Source organism: Scyliorhinus canicula, unplaced genomic scaffold (genome assembly GCF_902713615.1).
Source record: "Scyliorhinus canicula unplaced genomic scaffold, sScyCan1.1, whole genome shotgun sequence".
NCBI lineage: Eukaryota > Metazoa > Chordata > Chondrichthyes > Carcharhiniformes > Scyliorhinidae > Scyliorhinus > Scyliorhinus canicula.
The window spans coordinates 797,868-812,957 of record NW_024055676.1 but is presented as its reverse complement, the minus strand read 5'-3'; the positions used below and the strand labels follow the sequence as shown (position 1 = coordinate 812,957).

Sequence of the window (15,090 nt, the reverse complement as noted above, 5' to 3'; positions counted from 1 at the left end):
GTCTGCACGTCCTCCCCGTGTGTGCGTGGGTTTCCTCCGGGTGCTCCGGTTTCCTCCCACAGTCCAAAGATGTGTGGGTTAGGTGGATTGGCCATGCTAAATTGCCCGTAGTGTCCTAAAAAGTAAGGTGGGGTGGGGGTGGGGGGGGGGGGGGGGGGGGGGGGGGGGTGGTTATTGGGTTACGGGTATAGGGTGGATACATGGGTTTGAGTAGGGTGATCATTGCTCGGCACAACATTGAGGGCCAAAGGGCCTGTTCTGTGCTGTACTGTTCTATTCTATATTCTATATCTCCCCAATTTTTAATTGGAGGACATTTCTTCTCATCCAGTACTGGATGTGGGATAAGCAGTTTGATAATTTAGTAACAGTGGAGGAATGGAGAAGGATGGGGGTGAGGTAGAGCTGGGTGTTGTCAGTGTCCATGTGAAAACTAACACGGTGCTTTGGGATGATGTCACCTAGTGGCAGCTTGTAGATGGGAAATAGGAGGGGCCGAGGGCAGATTCTTGGGGAACACCGAGTACACGGACTTTGGAGAGGAAAGCGATATGAGATGGGTGGTACTTTGCAACAACAGTCGGAAAGTTTTTTTTTAAAAAAGGATAGGTGATGATGGTGGATTTAAAGGTGAGAGTGACAGTACCAAAAGAGAGAGAGAAACGTTAACAAAATCAGCTAACACGGAGAAGCTAACATGGTCAGGATGTTTAGTGCGAATGGAGTCAAGGAGCAGAAGGCAGGTGTCTGACAAGATGAGTTCTGAGGAAGATTGAAGATAGGAGTGAAACTGGAGAAAGATGCAGATTTAGGGCTCAGACTTTGAGGAAATTTAGAAATGGTTTGGTCTGGTGGGTTAGTGGGAGGGAGGGAAGCAGCAGAGGCAGCTGATCGGATTGTCTCAATCTCAGTAACAAAGAAGCTCCACAAGCTCCTCACACTTGTTGGAGGTGAGGATGGAAGAGACTGGGGAACCTTTCAAAGAGAATTAATCTGTTAGAAATACTAAAAAATTTACACACTGTTTAACATAAAGCTGGTTTATTTGACTTTTATGTGAAATGTTAACCGCCAGAACTGGAGTTTATTAACACCAGCAGAAACTGACCCAATGAATATGGTTCTCCCCCGGATACAATTAACAGAACAATTCAATCACAGTTACCTGTGAAGTTGCTGGTGTAGCAGCAGGTTGGCTGACTGTGTGAATCCCTTCCCACACTCGGGGCAGGTGAACGGCCTCTCCCCAGTGTGAATGCGCCGATGTGTCACCAGATGGGATGATTGACTGAATCCTTTCCCACACTCTGAGCAGGTGAATGGCCTCTCCCCAGTGTGAACTCGCTGGTGTGTCAGTAGGTGGGATGACCGAGTGAATCCCTTCCCACACTGGGAGCAGGTGAACGGCCTCTCTCCACTGTGGATGCGCTGATGTTCCAGCAGGGTGGATAACCGAGTAAATCCCTTCCCACACACAGAGCAGTTGAAGGGTCTCTCCCCAGTGTGAACTCGCTGATGTACAATCAGATCAGATGATCGCCTGAACCCAGTCCCACAGTGAGAGCATCTGAACGGCCTCTCCCCAGTGTGGACACGTTGATGAAACATCAGTTCCCAGGAACTTGTATAGCCCTTCTCACAGTCCTGACATTTAAAAGGTCTCTCCCCGGTGTGGATTCGCTGGTGTGTCCGCAGGTGGGATGAGTGAGCAAATCCTTTGCCACATGTGGAGCAGATGAACGGCCTCTCCCCAGTGTGAATTCGCTGGTGGACAGTGAGGACAGATAATGTCTTGAACCCAGTCCTGCAGTGAGAGCACTTGAAAGGTCTCTCGTCACTGTGAACACGTTGATGACCAGTCAGTTCCCGGGAACTTTTATAGCACTTCCCGCAGTCTGGACATTTAAAAGGTCTCTCGTCTGTGTGAACTTGTCGGTGTTGCAGCAGGGAGGATGAACAAGTGAATCCCTTCCCACACTCAGAGCAGGTGAACGGTCTCTCCCCACTGTGACTGCGCTGATGATTCCCCAGCTCCGATGGGTAATTAAAGCCCTTCCCACAGTCTCCACATTTCCACGGCTTCTCTCTGTGGTGACTGCAGTTATGCTTTGTCAGACCAGATGATGGACTAAAGTCTTGTCCATACACAGAAAATGTGTCCGGTTTCTTTTCACTGTGAACGGTGCTTTTTCCTTCCATGTTTCAAATATGGTGGTATACAGGTTACAATAAACTGGTTTCAGTTTCCCGACTGCAAATCCTCCCCTTCTAATACCCTGTGAAATTGATTTAAAACAGAAAAGATTGAGTGAGAGAGACCCAACAAAAACACAATGGTAGGTTGTGAAATTGAGCTGAATGAATCTTGACATTTGTGGGACTGGCACTTGGAAAACGTGACCATGAATGAACTGGTTCATATGCCTTTCAAGGAAGGGAACCTGCCACTTGGCCTGGACCTATACAATTCTCTGGTCTCACTGGGAGGAGAGCAATAGAGGGGAGGGGAGGAGCAGAAAAGGAGAGGCAAGGAATGAAGTAGAGATATTTTATATATCTACAACTCAACAAGACATTTGATGGAACTTTCAAAAACTCCTATCTTCCTCCACCTCGAAGGACCAGGGTAGCAGGTGGTTGTGAACACCATCACCACCATGTTCTCCTCCAACTTACACACCATTCTGACTTGTTCAACATCCAATACTGGAAGAACAGAAATTTCCTCCATTTTCATATTGTCTGCAGTTCCCGCCAGCCACTATCTTCACCCCTTCTCCTCAGAACTGCCAGAGACCGAACCAGACTGAATATTTCACCTTAAGCTTGAGCTTTCAACCAGATATCAACGTCATCACCATTATTGACTATTTCCACCTCAATAACATCACCCAACTAAGGATGGCAGATTTACACAGTGAATGTCAATGACCTGGAACTCGATCATTATGCTAAAAGGGCGATTAAATTCAGGTGCTGATTAATCAAATAATGTGGCCAGATTTTGATGTGAAACTTGGTTCAAGTTTCCTGTCTGCAAATCCTCTTCTAATACCTTCAAAATGGAGGTTTACAAAAACCATCACTGTCAGTCCAGAAATTAAATTCAAAAGAGACAAACGTTTCTCTTGGTTTGAGTTTGCTGTATCTAAATCCTCCCCTTCCAACCCCCAGTAAAGGAGTTTCCAAAATCTATCACGGCAGTCCAGGAGAGAAATTCACAACACCCCCTCCTCCGGCGTCCTGAACAAAGATGATGTGGAGATGCCGGTGTTGGACTGGGGTGAACTCAGTAAGAAGTCTGACACCAGGTTAAGGTCCAACAGATTTGTTTCGAATCACTAGATTTCGGAGCATTGCTCCTTCCTCAGGTGAATGAAGAGGTGTATATATATATGTTTCTGGAACCTTCCTCTCCATTCACCTGAGGAAGGAGCAGTGCTCCGAAATCTAGTGATTCGAATCAAACCTGTTGGACTTTAACCTGGTGTCAGACTTCTGACTGAGCTCACCCCAGTCCAACACCGGCATCTCCACATCATCAGCAGCCAGTAAGGATGTGGAGGGAGCCATACAGTCGGCGGGTAGGATTTATAAATATCTGGAAAGGCTTCAAACCTCGAATACGAACCTGCAGATCCCGTGTTTGCTGCTCCCAGTCTTTCTCCAGGGACAAGACTCTGGTTAACGGCCGCCATCTTGCTTCAGCGTGGAGCACAGCGCATGCGCTGGCGTCTTGGTGATGCAACAGAGTGGGCGGAACATCAAGATTTCTGTTCCCAGCCGGGTTCTAGCGCCAGGTGGCGACAGTGAAGCACAACTATTTTTTAAACCTCCCACTCCCAGGCTGCGCTGATGTTTGCAGCCTGGAGGACTCTGAGTCATTATTATATTCAGTGTGAGAGGCTGCAGCCCTGCCTCGCTACCTGAAAGGGTTATACTGTACAACTTTTGGTTACACTTCAGCCGCAGGCTCCTCAGGACTGGGTGGAGACGTTGAATGAGTCAGGAGATTTACTCATTGTAACCCACAGGATTTGTGTGGTCCTTTCCAGTCCATTGTCAGCATGTTTGTGTGATATTTTCTTACCGTCAGGGTGGTTTGTCTTAATTTAAGATACATTTCAGCAGCAGGCTTTCTGGCGATTTTTATAAGGAAAGAAGGTTATTTACTATCACAGTTTCCCCGGATGTTTGAACATCTCAGTCCCTCATCTCTTTCACACTCACTGACTCATACACAGAAATTAGATACAGATCGAGTTGAGGCTGGAATTGTGAATATGGAATGTGTACTGCAATCTGTATATCGCTGCAGGTGTTGTCGAGCTGTTCCTTTAGTTGGAGTGAAGCGTTCTCAGAAACAAATCATTTCTGGGTGGCATGGTAGCACAGTGGTTAATACTGTTGCTTCACAGCAGCAGGTCCCAGGTTTGATTACCGCTTGGGTCACTGTAAATGTGGAATCTGCATGTCCTCCCTGTGTGTACGTGGGTTTCCTCTGGGTGCTTCGGTTTCCTCCCATGTCCAAAGATGTGCAGGTTAGGTGGATTGGCTATGCTAAATTGTCCTTAGTGTCCAAAAAGGTTAGGTACGGTTACCTCGTTACAGGGATGGGGTGGGGGGGGGGGGGGGGGGGGGGGGAATTAAATGAAAATCGCTTATTGTCACAAGTAGGCTTCAAAAAATGAAGTTACTGTGAAAAGCCCCCAGTCGCCACATTCCGGCGCCTGGTCGGGGAGGCTGGTCCAGGAATTGAACCCATGCTGCTGGCCTGTCTTGGTCTCCTTTAAAAGCCAGCTATTTAGCCCTGTGCTAAACCAGCCCCCAGCTGGAGGTGTGGGCTGAAGGAGAGTGCTCTTTCCAAGTGACAGTGCAGACTCGAATGGTCTCTTTCTGCACTGTAGATTCTATGAATTCTCATGAGACTCTGAAGCTTGTTCTAGACGAATAGCTGGAGGTTGGTTCTCAGGGCCGTTTAAGAAGTCTCACAACACCAGGTTAAAGTCCAACAGATTTATTTGAAATCACAAGCTTTCAGAGAGCTGCTCCTTCATCAGTGGAGGCAGGTTCACAAATGCTGTATAAATAGATCATTCACCCGAGGAAGGAGCTGCGCTCCAAAAGCTAGTGATTTGAAACAAACTTGTTGGACTTTAACCTGGTGTTGTCAGACTTCTTACTGTGCCTACCCCAGTCCAACGCCGGCATCTCCACAGTATATATCGGCAGAGTCACAATTGCGAGATAATTACAGATTGGAATGTGAAGAATGGTTGGAATGCGAGTCTTTACAGGTACAAACAATGTGAGGTAGACAATGTTGGCCGAGTTGCATGAGTATGTACTGTGTACCTGGTGGGTGGTGTTCTCATGTGTAATGGTGGTATCCATGTTGATGATCCGGCGTGTCTTGCAGACATTGCCGTGGCAGGTTGTGTGGTGTCACTGTTCTCCTGAAGGCTTTTTGCTGCGAACAATGGTCTGTTTGAGGTTAGGCAGTTGATTGAAGGCAAGTAGTGGGGGTGTGGGGATGGCCTTGCCGTGATATTCGTCGTCATCATTGACATGTTGAATGCTCCGAAGGAGATGTCGTAGTTTCTCCACTTCAGGGAAGTACTGGACCACAAAGGGTATTCTGTCGGTCGTGTCCTGTGATCGTTTTCTGAGGAGGTCGGTGCGGCTTTTCATTCTGGCTCATTTCTTGCTCAGATATCCTGTTTAACCTTTACCCAGGTGTCTGCTTTACATATGGGTCCTGAGATCCTCCCCAACTGATCAAGTTTATCTTGATTCAGGTTCTGTGCTGGAGACATGTCCTCGGCAGAGATAACAGGCCGTCACTGTCCTGTGTTTGTCAAGCCAGGGAGCTTTCTTCACAATACATTTCTTAAGATTTTATAACAGTATTGGACAATGATGTCTTACCTGGAGAAGGGAATATCCTTATTGACTGCTCACAACTGATTTCTGACTAACCCAGTTCTTTCTAAGCTGTGACCTTGTTTTCCTAATTTCTTGATTATAAACTGTAGATAACAAAGAAAAGCCACCAGAATGATCACAATCAGCAGCACAAACCCTTGAGCCATCATCACGAAACATGTCAAACATTTCCAGTAAAATGTGACAACCATTGACTCAGATTCATCCGCCCCACCTGCAGATCATCTTTCACACTTCTAAATTATTGACATGCTGTAAATAGAACATAAAATATGTTTTAAATATCAATTGAACAAAAGTTCATGCATGGACTTTAATGATTCTCCAGCTCTCTGCTCACCTACATCCACCTTGTCAATATTTTTCAAACGAATTAGCGGGGTTCCAGTGACTCTTCATCCACATTTGATTAAAGAATGTTCCGCTCTTTTGAACCAGGGTTCCATTCTGGCATCTTCCCATCCAGTTATAAGAGCAATGGAATTTTTAACAGTTTTATTGATGGTGTCAGTTAGAACATGAATGTTGGTCCCACTGGACCAGGAGCTTTCCCCTGTGGACTGTGTGTGGAGCTGCTGAGCTCTCCTGAGCTGAGAGTGGAGCTGATTGAGCTGTCGGGCCTGCAGTGATGTGGAGATGTTGGACTGGGGTGAGCACAGTGAGAAGTCTTATAACACCAGGTTAAAGTCCAACAGGTTTGTTTCAAACACGAGCTTTCGGAGCGCAGCTCCTTCCTCAGCCTGCAGTGAACCTGGGAGACCCACTGTCTGGGATCTTTCCTCTTCATTCAGACTCCCAGCTGAAGCTGTTTCTGCAGTAAAATAGTTTAATTTGAATATCAATCCCAATTTAATCTTTGGAGAAAAATCTACAACTTTAAATCAGCTCTAAAAGAGAGAGATCTGACAGGGACTGTTATTGACCCCAAGGCACAGTCAATGGTAGATTTTGGAAGGAAGATGGAGGAGAGGCTGTATATAAATGGTGCAATTTTAAACAGAGTGTAGCATCTACAATACTAGGGGGTAAATGTACAAAATTGATTTATTATGACAAGCGGAGTTGATAAATCTGTTTAATAGGGTCCTTGGTTTATTAATGTAGACATGGTGTACGAATGAAAGGAAGCTATCGTGAATCTTAGTAAATTACTGATTATCCAGCAGTGTGGAAAATTATCCCTGTATGTCTTGTACACAAAGAGCAGGTCAAACCCAACCCATTACTGCCTCATCCGTCTTCTCTCAATCATCAGTAAAGTGATGGAGGGATCATCAACAGTACTATCAAGTGGCACATGCTCAGCAATAACCTGCTCATTGATGCCAGGTTGCGTTCTGGCAGGGTCACTCAGCTCCTGACATCATTATGTCCTTGGTTCAAACGTAGATAAAAGAGCTGAACTCCAGAGGTGATCTGAGAGTGACTTATTGACACCACGGCAGTATTTGACCGAGTGTGGCATCAGGGAGTCCCAGCAAAATTACTGTCAATGGGAATCGGGTAAACTGTCCGCTGGTTGGAGTCAAACCTGGCACAAAGAAAGATGGTTGTTGGAGATCAATCATCTCAGCTTCAGGACATCACTGCAGGGGCTCCTCGGGGTCCTGTCCAAGGTCTAACCTTCTTCAGCTGCTTCATCAATGACCTTCCTTCCATCATAAGGTCAGAAGTGGGGATGTTACGGCACCACTCACGACTCCTCAGACACTGAAGCAGTTCATGTCCAAATGCAGCAACCTGGGCAATATCCGGGCTTGGGCTGACAAGTGGCAAGTAACATTCATGCCACACAACTGCCAGGCAATGACCATCTCCAACAAAAGAGGAACTTATGATCACCCCTAAACATTTAAAGGCATTATCATCATTGAGTCCCATACTATCAACATCCTGGGGGTTACCATTGAACAGAAACTGAACTGGACTAGAGGTTGAAGAAGGCAACTCACCACCATCTTCTGAAGGGCAACTCGGGATGGGCAATAAATGCTGGCCCAACTAGCGACATCCATTTCCTGTAAATGAATAAAACAATACAAATATATAAATACTGTGGCTACCAGAGCAGCTCAGAGGCGAGGAATCCTGCGGCGAGTAATTCACCTCCTGGCTCCGCAAGGCCAGACCAGCATCGAAAAGCCACAAGTCAGGAGTGTGATGGAATACTCTCCTCTTGACTGGATGAGTGTAGCTCCAACAATATTCAAGGAGCTCACACCATCCAAGACAAACAAGCCCATTTGATTGGCACCCCATCCACAAATATTCAATCCCTCTACCATTGGCGAACAATGACAGCCATGTGTACTGTCTACAAGTTGCACTATAGTAATTCACCAAGGCTCCTTAGCACCTTCCAAACCCATGACCTCCACCATCAAGAGAGACAATAGCAGCAGGTACCTGATGAAAGGTATGGATAAATTAGACATGGAGCGGATGCTACCTCTTGTGGGGCATTGTAGAATGAGAGGTCATTGTCTCAAGATAGGAATAGCAAATTTCAAATAGAGATGAGGAGAAACTACTTCTCAAAGGGTTGTAAATCTGTGGACTTCGCTACTGAAGAGTGTGGTGGGTGCTGGGACAGTCAATAAATTTGAGGAGGTGGACAGATTTTTTTTTTAAAATTCCCAATTAAGGGGCAATTTACCATGACCAGTCCACCTACCCTGCGCAGTTTTGTGTTGTGGGGGTGAGACCCACACAGATATGGGGAGAATGTGCAAACTCCACATGGACAGTGACCCTGAGCTAGGACTAAGCCCAGGTCCTCGGTGCAGTGAAGCAGCAGTGCTAACCACTGCGCCACCGTGTCGCCCTCCAGATTTTTAATCAGTAATGGATTGACGGGTTATGGTGAAAGGGGAGGACAGTGGAGATGGATTGATGGGTTATGGTGAAAGGGAGGACAGTGGAGATGGATTGATGGGTTATGGTGAAAGGGCAGGACAGTGGAGATGGATTGACGGGTTATGGTGAAAGGGAGGACAGTGGAGATGGATTGACGGGTTATGGTGAAAGGGCAGGACAGTGGAGATGGATTGATGGGTTATGGTGAAAGGGAGGACAGTGGAGATGGATTGACGGGTTATGGTGAACAGGCAGGACAGTGAAGACGGATTGACGGGTTATGGTGAAAGGGCAGGACAGTGGAGATGGATTGACAGGTTATGGTGAGAGGGAGGACAGTGGAGATGGATTGACAGGTTATGGTGAAAGGGCAGGACAGTGGAGATGGATTGACGGGTTATGGTGAAAGGGAGGACAGTGGAGATGGATTGATGGGTTATGGTGAAAGGGAGGACAGTGGAGATGGATTGACGGGTTATGGTGAAAGGGAGGTGTAGAAGTCAGGTATTTTAAATACACTTAATATAGGTAAGACTGTTTAAGACAGAAAGACAGAAAGAAAGAAAGAAAGACAGAGACAGAGAGAAAGAGACAGAAAGAGAGAGAGAGAGAAAGTAAAGGAAGAGAATTAGAAAAGAGTTCTGTATTCCTATTTCATTTTCATACTTTGACTTCAGCCTTTGACTTTTAAAGTTGTGTTCAGGCTATTGTCTCAGAAGATAATTCCTGTGATTCTTTGAAGAAAATCAAATTGTCTACAAACTACCTTTTAAATCATTTTCAAGTTGTAACCAATGAACTTCAATAAAACAATTCTTATTTGCACCTGACAAGTTTTTAACTTGAATTTCTACTGAGTTTCAGCAATGTCTCAACAACAACCGGCAACCGTAAATTAAACAAAACCTCATCAAATCCTAAGATACAACACTTGGCGTAGTCAGGCAGCGGGGGAGGAGTTCTGATTCGACCTTCGGAGAGGTTCGGAAAGCTTTGTGAGAAATCGGAGGAGGATCAGGCGACGACGGAAGCTTCGGGAATAATCGGAAGAGATCGGAAGACAGTCGGAATCCACGGCTAGACTGGGGTAAGAAATATCTTTTTCACCCATTAAAAGTCTTAAAGCCGCATCAATCAGTGCTTCGACCCCTGAAAAGGACATTTTTATAGACTGTATTAAATCAATGGTTGTTGAGACTAACGCAGCCTACACACAAAAAGTTAAGTGAAAGGTTGAATTTATGGCTGATCCAGATGAAAGTATAGATATAGACCCTTTAGAAGGCAGAAATTTACTCCCTACGACGGTAAAAGGAGGAACTGGGATACCAGATGTTTCCATTGAAGATATGTTGGGGGATTTTGGGTCTTTCTTTCGTAAACAATTTGACCTATGTGAAACCTCAAGAAAAATTGAATCAAAGTATAATATCCGCAGAGGACAGTGGTCCTTTGATAATATCAAGAGAGCATGGGGAAAAAGCACACGATTGCACAGTGCAGAACGTGTTAAATGGTCCCTGGCAATTATGGGACAATTACGCAGACAGCAAGAGATAATTACTAAAAATAAAACTGATCATGAATATAGGACCACTAAAGACCAACTAATTGCAGTTGTTGAAGAATTGCAAGATGCAAAAGTAAAACTTGAATCTGACGATGAAATTAGAACTGATTTGGAAAACAAAATCTCTGAACTCCAGCAGTTGCCTGTTCAAATAGCAGAAGTACAAAATCAAATTTTTGAAGTGCAATCAAAAAACCAACAGCTGCGTTCAAAAACTGAGCAAATTGAACTTGAAAAGTACAAGTTAATTGAAGAAAAATGTGTTTTAGAAAAAGAATTGGGAGATGCAGAATTCAGTTTTGAACAGGATGATGCCAAATTCCAACAGTTATCTGTTCAATTAGCAGAATTCCAAAATCAAATTTTTGAGGTGGAATTAAAAAACCAAAAACTGCAAGCAAAAACTGAGCAAATTGAACTTGAAAAGTACAAGTTAATTGAAGAAAACTGTGTTTTAGAAAGAGAATTGCGAGATGTAAAATCCAAATTTGAACAGGACGATGAACTTAGAACAGAATTGCAAAACAAAACTTCTAAACTCCAGCAGTTATCTGTTCAAATAGAGTTCCAAGATCAAATTTTTGACGTAGAGTCAAAATACAAACAGTTGCAATCAAAAACTGATCAAACTGAACTTGAAAATTCCAAGTTAATTGAAGAAAAATGTGTTTTAGAAAAAGAATTGCAAGATACAAAAGCAAAACTTGAACATTATGATGAAATTGGAACAGAATTGCAAAACAAAACTTCTAAACTCCAGCAGTTATCTTCTCAAATAGCAGAATTACAAAATCAAATTTTTACAGTGGAGTCAAAATACCAAAAGTTGCAATCAAAAACTGAGAGAATTGAACTTGAAAAGTACAAGGTAATGGAACAAAAATGTGTTTTAGAAAGAGAACTGCAAGATGCAGAATCTAAACTTGAACATTATGATGAAATTGGAACAGAATTGCAAAACAAAACCTCTAAACTCCAGAAGTTATCTATTCAAACAGCAGAATTACAAGATCAAATTTTTGAAGTAGAGTCAAGATATCAAAGGTTGCAATCAAAAACTGAGCGAATTGAATATGATAATTGCAAGTTAATCGAAGAAAGATATATTTTAAAAAAAGATTTAAACAATGCCACTGAAAGCGGCAAGGTCCTAAAAGACTGGATTCAAACAGCAGCTGAAGTAACACAAACTCAACAAGCAGCCCACCTAGTGGCACAATTGGCAAATGCACAGCCGAAATCAAGTGTCATGAATAAATTAATTCCTCTGCCAAATGAATCAGACGAAGATAGTGTTCCTACAAAGCGTAATACTAAATTAATTCAACTAGCCCCTTTAAAACGCAAATGGGTTAGAGTTGGAAGCAAAAAAATAGAGGAAGAAGGTGAAACTATCTCTAGAAACATATTTGATCATCAATGGACTCAGGAACCAGCAGAGCCTGCACAAATTGACGAATGGTCCAAAAATCTCCCACATCCTAAAAATGTCCACATGGAATGGAATTAACAGATTAAAATCCATTTACAGTCTCCACCCATTTGATGGAGTACAAGTTCTAACTATCATGCTCGGTACTCGCGTAATTTCAACCCTTAGAACTGAGGTGGAATTTGCCCTTGGAGACGATTTGCAAAATTTAGACGCTGGTTGGCTAGCAATCAGGGATTGGCTATTAACATATCGCCCCCCGAGGACCGATTGGTCTAAGATCACATCTTGCATTCAAAAAAGTAATGAAGATATTCAGGATTTTGAGGACAGATTTTTACAGACTTGGATGGAATATTCGGGAATGACACTTACAGACGAAACTGACACATGGGATGCAAGCAATTTAAATCCATTAAAAACGGCTTTTGTAGCCGGTGTTAAACCTGAAGTTTCTGATGCCTTGAATTTGGTTTTACCATCTTGGGCCAAAACTGGCACATACCGAGACATAGTTGACCGGTGCATTCAGATAGATCGCGGTTTACGGAATCGGACAAGCTCATCAGCAGTGACTAAAACATCACCACAAGATTCAGGGCAAACATGTACCCTGGCTCCATTAAAATCACGTAAGGAAAATATACCACAATGTCTTTACTGCGGTAAAGTAGGACACTGGATGGCAAAATGCTATCTTAAACTACGGATGGATTCGAGAGATGATAATGAGGCAGACAATTTTCACTACAATACATTTCCACCTCGTGGTCAACCACGTAATGCGCACAAACAAGATGCACCTAGGGTAACGTTCCAACAAGACAGACCCAGACTTACATTTAAAACCTCCCAACCTTATCCATGTGGGGAGGAACCTTACCCACGTAGGGAGGAATCTTACCCACGTGGGGAGGAACCTTACCCACGTAGGGAGGAATCTTACCCATGTAGGGAGAAATCTTACCCACATGGGGACGAACCGTACCCACGTAGGATTCTACACGATGATAACAATGCTATGAATGAAATGTTAAACAGCTGTCCTCCAGCTCAAAGACGTTCTCTGTGTGATAATTCAAAAAACTACTAGACCCCACTCTTGATGATTCTCTCCATTTCTCTCTACATGCACTTTTGCAGCAGAAAAATGATGGATTATATATTTCATTAAGAGTGGAAGGTATTGATATCGATTTTCTATTTGATACTGGAGCTGAACTTACCTGTGTTACTGAACAGAATGCTGCTTTCTTTCCCCTGACTTCAGAGAAAATAGAAGCTTTGGCTGCAGGAGGAGACTCTGTCCCTCTTCGGAAGACTATACCACTGCTCTTAGAATTTGGACCACATAAACTGATAGCGTCAATATGGGTAGGTCCGGTAACACAAGCACTTCTAGGTATGGACATCTTATCACAACTAAATTCTTCACTCAATTTCAATAATGGGAAAATTACCTGGTCCATTAGACACATAAAAAAAGATGAAATACAACATCATCCAATTTGGGCAATTGACAAAAATGATTGTGGTCTTTTGAAAATGGACCCAGTTACTTTCATGGGATCAGCTCCACCTTGTACCAAACAATACCCCATTAGCAAAACGTCAATTCAAGGTATTCTACCTATAATAAAACAACTTGAAGGGATATTTTAGTGCGTATTCACAGTTCATCAAACAGCCCTGTATGGCCTGTGAAAAAGGCTAATGGTACATGGCGCCTTACTATTGACTACAGAAAGGCAAATCAATTCATTGTCAGAAAAGCTCCTTTCGTGGCAGATCCGTCTACAATTTTTAACTCTTTAACTCCTGGCCTTCAGTGGTTTTCAGTCATTGATATGGCAAATGGCTTCTGGTCAGTACCATTAGCTAAACAAGTACAACCATGGTTTGCTTTTACGGTCAATCAACAACAGTACACATGGACTAGACTACCGCAAGGTTTTCACAATAGCCCAACTGTTTACCACATGGCTCTGCAGAATCACATCAGGGAACTGCCTGATCTGCCTTCAACCATTATTCAGTATGTAGATGATGTTCTGTTAGCCTCCATCAATAAAGATGACCATGAAAAGGACTTACGGGTGGTCTTGAACCACCTCAGTACAAATGGTCACAAAGCTAGCTTTGCAAAAGCACAAATTACCCAGGAAGAAGTTGTTTACTTGGGACAGAAAATTTCCAAAGGCAAAAGGGAACTTACTCAGAACAGAACAGCTGCCATCAAAGCAGCTAAAGAACCCTCAACTGTACAGGAAGTCAGATCTTTCTTGGGACTCTGTAATTTTAACAGAAATTGGATTGATTCTTATACTCAGTTATGCCAGCCATTGAATGATCTTCTAAAAGGAAACAGAAAATCAAAAGATCGAGTTAAACTCAATTCTGAACAAAAACAATCATTTCTGAATTTGAAAAAGGTCCTGTCTTCAGCGCCAGCCTTAGGTATTCCAAACAACGGAAAACCTTTTACCATGTTTGTTCATGAAAGAGATGGTTACATGACTGCAGTACTAGCTCAAGAACATGGTGATCAGTTAAGACCAGTTGGGTACTATTCCCTTAAACTTAACAATGTGGCACTAGCATTTGGCAGTTGCTTACGAGCCATGGAAGCTACATGTCGAGCTGTAATGATTACATCTGGACTTGTTCTAGACCAAAAGTTAATCATTAAATGTCCACATTCAGTCCATTCTCTACTATCCATGAACAGGTTACATCAGCTAGATGGACAGCAATTTTGGAAGCTCCCAACCTATATTTTCACAAAGCCAATCCTGTAAACCCATCGTCCTTGCTCCCGCTTCCCGAGGAACAAGGGAAGGGAGAGAGAGAAGTGCATGACTGTGTGAAAATAATAGAGGAAATGGAAGAAATACGCTTAGTAGAAGAAGAGCCACTACAGAACCCAGATTTAATCCTATTCACAGATGGTTCCTCTTTTATTGACAAGGGTATCAGGAAAGCTGGGTGGGCAGTCACAAGCCCATACAAAGTATTAGCTGAAGGAAGTTTGCCCCCAGCTACATCAGCTCAGCAGGTCGAATTAAAGGCACTTACAGAAGCATATCATGTGGCAAGAGATAAAACTACTAACATCTATACTGACTCCAGATATGGTTTTGGAGTAGCACATGATTTTGGCCAACTGTGGAGAAAAAGAGGATTTCTCACAACAGCAGGTACACCTATCCGAAATGGAAAGGAAGTACGAGATCTTCTAGAAGCTATGACCTTGCCCAAAGAAGTATCAGTTCTAAAATGTAAAGCC

General features: G+C 43.5%; 2 protein-coding genes across 8 annotated transcripts in view; one reads left to right on the top strand and one right to left on the bottom strand.

The window, feature by feature from the left end:
- LOC119960641 (zinc finger protein 850-like) overlaps positions 1 to 15,090 on the bottom strand; it is a 52,547-nt gene that overhangs the window by 31,253 nt on the left and 6,204 nt on the right. Inside the window, exons 2-4 of one of the 2 annotated variants that reach the window (XM_038788268.1) lie at positions 7,899 to 7,964; positions 6,287 to 6,757; positions 1,166 to 2,276 (exon numbers count right to left, since the gene is read on the bottom strand). In XM_038788268.1, coding sequence (XP_038644196.1) covers positions 1,166 to 2,199 — 1,034 coding nt within the window. In that variant the 5' untranslated portion in view covers positions 2,200 to 2,276; positions 6,287 to 6,757; positions 7,899 to 7,964. Of the gene's footprint in view, positions 1 to 1,165; positions 3,300 to 6,286; positions 6,758 to 7,898; positions 7,965 to 15,090 lie in introns of those variants that run through there. The other variant, XM_038788269.1, reaches the window with a different exon arrangement.
- The window catches only part of LOC119960642 (ER membrane protein complex subunit 4-like), a 28,449-nt gene that overhangs the window by 9,965 nt on the left and 3,394 nt on the right, over positions 1 to 15,090 (top strand). For 5 of the 6 annotated variants that reach the window (XM_038788275.1, XM_038788273.1, XM_038788271.1 and 2 more), the window contains one exon: positions 9,667 to 9,889. The gene's annotated coding sequence lies outside the window, so the exon portion shown is untranslated. Of the gene's footprint in view, positions 1 to 9,592; positions 9,890 to 15,090 lie in introns of those variants that run through there. The other variant, XM_038788270.1, reaches the window with a different exon arrangement.